The sequence below is a fragment of the Morone saxatilis genome, unplaced genomic scaffold (genome assembly GCF_004916995.1).
Source record: "Morone saxatilis isolate NCDOM2014 unplaced genomic scaffold, NCSU_SB_2.0 Contig3, whole genome shotgun sequence".
Lineage (NCBI taxonomy): Eukaryota > Metazoa > Chordata > Actinopteri > Moronidae > Morone > Morone saxatilis.
This window is the reverse complement of record NW_023339873.1, coordinates 20,384,564-20,391,692: the sequence shown is the minus strand read 5'-3', so window position 1 is coordinate 20,391,692 and position 7,129 is coordinate 20,384,564. Positions and strand designations below refer to the sequence as shown.

General features: G+C 38.7%; 1 protein-coding gene across 4 annotated transcripts in view; it reads right to left on the bottom strand.

The window, feature by feature from the left end:
• babam2 (BRISC and BRCA1 A complex member 2) overlaps nucleotides 1-7,129 on the bottom strand; it is a 79,725-nt gene that overhangs the window by 70,729 nt on the left and 1,867 nt on the right. For all 4 annotated transcript variants that reach the window (XM_035673416.1, XM_035673418.1, XM_035673419.1 and 1 more), the window contains exons 3-4: nucleotides 6,225-6,301; nucleotides 2,728-2,822 (exon numbers count right to left, since the gene is read on the bottom strand). In XM_035673416.1, coding sequence (XP_035529309.1) covers nucleotides 2,728-2,822; nucleotides 6,225-6,301 — 172 coding nt within the window. The remainder of the gene's footprint in view (nucleotides 1-2,727; nucleotides 2,823-6,224; nucleotides 6,302-7,129) is intronic.

Here is a 7,129-nt window from a genome sequence, read left to right as displayed (position 1 = left end):
GTGACAGGATATTTTATGTTTTAAGGCTCAAACCCTGGTTCAGCAGCGGTTTAATTTGCTTAAAAACGAAAACATTTATAAGAATGAGATTTCCAGCTTGAAAACCTACCATGCAGGGTTGATTATGTGCATGTTTATGTGCATGTTTCTGTCCTGTCATTTTTTTGCTTCATTTTGCAACAGCAATACATTTCTCTGTCTAAACAGTAACATGGGTAAGTAACCTACTCGAGGCCTGGTGACAGCAAGGAAAAACACAAGGCTAAACAGAGCAGCTAATGATACCCTTGGCCGGCTGTAAACAAGAGCAATGTGTTGCTGAGACATCAAGAATTCAAGCAGCCACTGACAGAGGACCTAAAATTAGCCTAATGTTTACCCCTGCTGGATAACAAAGACTAGAAACATAATGCTAGTGAGGGCCACTCCCGTGGATTTTAACCATTAAAAGAAATTTAAGCGTAGCATACAGTAGTAATATTTTTACTTGTCATTAAATCAGCACTATTATCTTTTTCTTATCTTTTGCTTCTTTAACTACATGTTGTACAAGTCACCAAAAATGTTCTGCAGACACCTTGTCCATTTGTTTTAAGAGGATTCTTTCTAAATTAACACAGCCAGCGCTGATGGTAAAAAACTTCCCAGGGGAAATTTATGGAATTGCTTGGAATTCAGCATTTTCAGAGTTAGAGGGGGCTGTACTTACTGAAATGTACGGGAAAGAGTAGTGAGTAGGAGAGGAGGATCTCAGGCAGGGAGACAGACAAGGAGGATTATGAAAGCATGAACGGCGAAACACAGCAGAAATATATGTGAGAAAAATAAACAGGCGATGGGCTGCCAAGCACTGGCTCAGCAGAGGTACTTCCCCTTATGTGCACAGCTGGATTTGTGAGACGGTGAGCAATACTCCCCTCTCTTCTCCCAGACTCTGACACAAGCAGGGGAATTTAGCGGCTACATGCTAGGCTGCTTCAAAAATAGCACTGGATAACTGCATGGTGGTAGCTTAACAACAACAACAACAAGGAAGTACTCAATAGAGAGCTGATCTCCATCTGATAATCTCCCTATTCAACACTGTACTAAGTCGATGATGGCCAACAGACATTCATTACCTAGTCCTAATACAAGGTCATTTCATTGATTTAGAACTAATTGGATTAAAAACTTTTGTTAGAACAAACTAAATGTTTGGCATGTAAATAGCCAGGAACACCATATATTGATGTTTACAGTGTATGGGAGCACTGCACAAGGACAGTTTTGTTCTTTGTATGGTGCATGATGCAACAATGGCAAGACAGCGAGGTGAGAGAGCTTCTCCTGAGTTAGGAAGAGAGACTGAAGAAACGCAGTTTTCTGGCATGATGCAGGTCGCCGCAACAACGACTCAACCTTGGTACATGGGGCGCCAGCTCTACCAGGAAAGCTATCTGGCACCCCCACATCCATTAACCCTACCTATAATCTTTCCTAAACCACATTTTAATTGTCTCTCCATATCTAAACCACCTTTTACTTCCCATAACCATACAGTCATTGCACAAGTGAAAACAAATAAAAGCTTTAGTACCAAGGAAAGTGTTTTCTATGACTTTGCTGGAAGTTATTCCTTCCTGGTGTGCTGCTGTTACTTGTTGGCTTAAAAAGTGTTTTAAGTTCACAACCAGTTGAAATCACTGTGAACAGATTTTAGAAAACCTTTGTAAAGTAAACCATTTAGAAAAATGACCAGAAAATAGTTATATTCCTTTTCTTTTCCAGTCTTTGCTGCAGAATCGGACCACTCAGATCACTCAGATGACTGCTCAGGACTGAACATTAGGTGTGGTTAAAACATGCAAGCAGATTATCTGGAACTTATGGTCGTGTTGTAACCGCTTTCTGTGGTGCAGCAGCTTGTATTAATATATAAACATTAAAACCGCACCCCATCTGAAACTAGACAGTGCTGATGCAATCAGTTCTTGAAAACCAGTTCTCATACTAGACATACAATTATTATTTGCAAAGTCTTCATACTTTTATCTCGCCGTTCTCTGATTAAAGTCACAATAAACTTCAACATTGGAAACAAGTTCTTTGGAAACAAACTTTAGGGAAAAGATGTTGATGTTGAAAAGTTATAATTATACAAATACCATAAATTCCCCCCCAGGTAAATTTCCTGGAAGCCATTACTGTGAACCTCATAATCTGTTTAATCAACCGTTGTTAATGTCAATCATCTGAGTGCTGGGTAATCTATAGTGGCTTTATTACAGGGTTGGTAAACATACATGTTGTACAAAAACTAGTACAGTCCCTTTATCCTGTTTAGACTAGCGTGCTAGTGAAGCGTGGCTTCTCATAGATGGTCAGATTTGCAGATAAGCAGTAAGTCAAAACAGAGTTTATGGCATAATGAAATACAACTGCCAATTATTGCAACATTCCCAGCTAACATCGGCACACACCCATGGTGGCACCCATAGAGTGTTAGTTTGCTTTTACAAAGGGTGTATATGGCACTGATTCAACTCTCTCTGGCTACTGGCATCACGGAAGTTGTGATTAATTCGACACATCTGTATGATGTTTATGTGTTTTCTTGTGCAGCAGAGTAATAAAATACAGCACATATTCACTGCAAAGTAAACCACATTTTGAATGCAATAAATTAGAATTTTAGTCTTCTAGAAAAACTTGAAATTAATGATTCTCACGAGTGTAGATACTCACTGGTAGCTCTGAGGGTTCAGGGAGAAACTCGGCGTCTTCTCCAAAAATAAAATCTGGTGGCAATTCTGGATACCGTGCATTGAATATGATATCCCCTGGGAGAAAAGAAGGAAGACGGATTACCTGATGGGTGACACAAATGTGGACAATATAAATTCCAAAAATTTACTTGCTTGCATTTTATTGTGTGCTATAAAATGACCACATCGGGTCCCTTATGCAACTTTTACAAGTGTACATCAGTGCACATCCACTGAGAATGGTCTTGTGTCCAGCAGCAAAACCTTAGAAATGACATTTGCATATTCAGAGATTCTGGAAGTGTTAATGAGGTAGAAGGAGTAGATGCCTTTTTAAGGATTATAATGTGGAAATTACACTTTTTCTTGCATAAAAAAACATATCAGACACAAATTATTGTTCAATTATTGTTATTGAGTATTTGTGTTACGACATGTCGTAATACATGTCTGGAGGGGATCTTTAATATTAGTGTGGCAATCTTATTCTGAAACTAGGGGAATTGCAGTGGCAACAATTTGACATTATCTCAACCAAGTCAGTCTTGAATCTGAATCTGACATGCAATGGCTTGTTAAGGCAGCTGGATTTTTTCCCCCAGTGGCTGCCTTAACAAGCTCATGATACACAGCTGTTGAGCTCTGGGGTCTTTTTAATTTGAGTACCTACGGTAATGATCAAACTTGACATTTACCACTGAAGCCACTCAAATCCTGCCAAACAGGTCTGTCTTGTAAAGATAATTGCATAGGTATTTTGAATATAGCACGCATAAAGCAATTCTAAAATAAAGTTTGGCTTGAAGTTTATATATTCAAAATCTGAAAGGAGTTAACCAAAATGTGCTAAGATAATGCAATTAAAAAGAGATACAATACAAATTAAAACTACAGATTGAATGGCCCTCACTGAAGGACAAGACATAATAACACGAACACGTAACACGTTGCTGGGGCTGGTTCACAATGTTCTGATATTATGTTACACAATTCTATTTGTGTGCTGCAAGACTGTTCTGTTCTGCTTTTTTCTCTCCAGCTCCAGCAAGAAGAGACAAACTTACACATATGGAAGTATTTTTCCATTGGAGAAGAGTCAAACAAGGAGAGGAGAGGATGTGCTGTAAATCTGTTACAAACCACTGAAGTCTGTCAGGGATGTCTTGGCATGGTTCCAGGGGGAAATGGAGGTCTTGGAAGTGCAGCCTTTACAGGTTACAACATAGGATTTTATATTGCTTTGTTCACACAGCCTGAGACAGCAATGAAGAAGCCTCACTCAAAAAGTGTGGAGAACGTGCCTTCTCAAAGTCTTACCTCTGTTTCAGCCAGAGGTCACAATGGTGTCATATGTACAACAACAAAGGCCATCAAATTGTTGTTTATCAGTACCAGCCAGGAAGGTGAAGTGAAGGGGGGGCTGGACTTGCATTAATAGTGCTTAGCACTGTGCAGAGTGTGCCATGCTTTTGCACGCTATCGGTAGGCAGGTCCGTAGACTGGCAGACACCAACCTGCAGCCCTGCATCCTTGATTAAACAAACCTTCTTCCTCAGGCAAAAGCACAGGAAGGCGCAGCATCTAGTAAAACAGCTGCAGAGAGGTCGCGTGCCACGCCAGAGTGCCACTGGCTTGTTTTTGGTGAGGGGGGCTCAGGTTGCAGCTCTCATGTCTCCTTGAATCAAAGACTTCTTTCTTCCTAAACTATGACAGATATAGGGTACAGTGGAAACTGTACATAGTTTATATCAACTTACAGGTAAAGATAGGGCTCTATCACATTATAAAACCTGTGTTGCATATTCTGAAACCTTACATCTACACATTCCTCGAGTCTAGCGTCAACATCTTGACATAGGTCAACATTTTTTGCCTAGACAGATTCTACGTAAATTTTGCAAAATCAGCAAATCTTACTTCCCCTGACTAGACGAAGAAGAAGTATTCCCCCCCACAAAGCAAGGTCACATCTCAACCACATTTTATAGATGGCCGAATATAACTTGAGGAACGTAGCATGTCAGAATGTTCCCAAACTGCAGACTCACTCCCCATCAACTGCAGCTAAAAGACATATTCTTATTTATTGTTTTGATCTGTACATTATCAGGCTGCTTTTTTTCCATTCTGAAACCATCTAAAATTTGTCAGCATCTGTTCAAAGGACTTCTCTGTAACTCACCAGCCACAAAAAACCTGTTTCACCAACACAGCTGATAGATCTGGCACGCACCGCCTGCTATATCTTTGAAGGGTTGAGATCCTGTGTCTGGAGATTTTGATAAGTGAGAATATGTGAAATATTTACCCTGATAATTATCTGCCATTGCAATAATTATTTTGAAGTCATCTGCTGAATCAGTTTAGCACATTTATTTCATGAAGCTTCCTTTAAGGTTTGAGGTTCTGTAGACTTGCAATGAACTTTTTATCTTCTTTGGTGACAAACCAATGCCCACGTGAAATAACAGTGACTGATAGTACAGGACATGTGTACACACTGGCCTGACATGGCTCGTGAGTCACCATAATTCCAGTAAGTAGTGAAACCTTTCTAAACCATGATTATAATCACGTAACAACTTTCAGTGATGTTGCCCATTGGGGCACTTTAGGAAGCTCTGATGTGGCCACTTGATTCAGAAGGGAGAGACCCTTCCAGTAAAAGTTCAGTGGCAAAAATTACAGCATGTTTACTGCTATCACTTCAGTGATTAAGCATCACCATAATCGGAAAAATATTCATCTTGTTTTTGTACTTAAGGAATTCCTGTGGGTGCTTTTGGTCTTACTGCTTGCTTAGAAACAGCAGTTACAAAACACTTCTATGGTAATGTTTGGTTCATTATGCTGTATCACCCTGTTCGGGTGATACAGCATATCAGTCTGTTCGGGTAGTCAACTGAAGATCCTGTCAGAATATTTCCCAGTGCTGGTTACTTTTAAACATTCTTTATAAAGGTGTTGGATATGTGTTGTGAATAATATCCACTGGTGTTGGGTGACTTCAGCTGGTGTTGACCTGAAACACTCATTTTCAAATCAGCCAACTGCGAGACAGAAGTAGATCTCTCGACACTAACCTCAGCACAGAGGGTAACCTACAAACTCAAGTGCTGTCACATTTTAGTATAAAGCACAAACAAATGGTTGAAACTAAAGATCAAAAATCAGCAATCAGCAAGACTAAACTTAACTTAATTAATCTGAATATACTGATACATTACTAACAGACGAGCCCGATTTTAAGACTACAGAGCCTTAGCTGACCCCTAGCTCTCCCCCAGCTCTGTATCTGAGACTGCTACTACTTGTGACTTAATAAGGGAAAAACAATTCTGCTAATAGTTTCTCTGCCCGAGTTTTTCTCAAAAGCCAACAATAAAAACAACTAATCGACGCAAGACTCAAAAAATGGCAGTGGCTAGCTATCCAAGCAACTGGTGTGAATCATTTGAAAATGACTCATTTACTTACATTTCAGGGTTTCCCCAGCATAGGGGATGTGAAGTTTGAAGCGATCACAGCAGGGACCAGGGGTCAGAGACGTACATCTGAACACGGAGGTTAATGAAAACAACAAAAGACATAATCAATGTGATAGTCTCAGAATGTGTAACAGTAAGCATCAGCAAGGTTTTATAATTAATTAATTCAACATTATATATTTTCAGAGATGTCACCCCATAATATGTACTTTGTTCAATAAACCTTTAAATGATGTAATGAGAACAAGGCAAATAAGTTTGAAAACTGACAGATTTCAGCTTTGAATTTCATGGAAGGCGATCCGTGGCGTGTAGATAAAAGAGGCTCATTCTTAGGGAGCGAAAACACAACATCTTATTTTCAGGTGATTATACACTAATGAAAACACACCTCTGAATATTATATTCCATTTCTGCCAATTGATCCTCCTAAATACATTACATGAGTGTGATTTTTAAAAAATATACATGATTTACAGTACATATCTATGCAACTAATCAGAATGTGAAATGTTGATTTTGGTTAAAATGATCATTAAAGATAGCTGCTATGGTTGCAATTAAAGCCACCATGTGGGTGAATCCAAATTTTAAATTTAAATCAATAAATGTGGACTGAACAATTATTTGCAGGACAACATACAGTAAAATAACATCATAATAATATTCTATAAAATGTCTACACATCAGTTAAAATATGGAAAAAAAAGCTAATTCCAGATATTGATATCTAAATTGTAAATCGTACAAATTAAGATTGTAAATACTGACAGTTTATTTAGGAATAGTGATCAAATTCATGACTACTAGTGAAATACATCTAAATAGGTTTAGTTTAGGATGAGTAAATCCATCAAATCTACCCCTCTCTTTGATGATAATCTCCTTCAACTT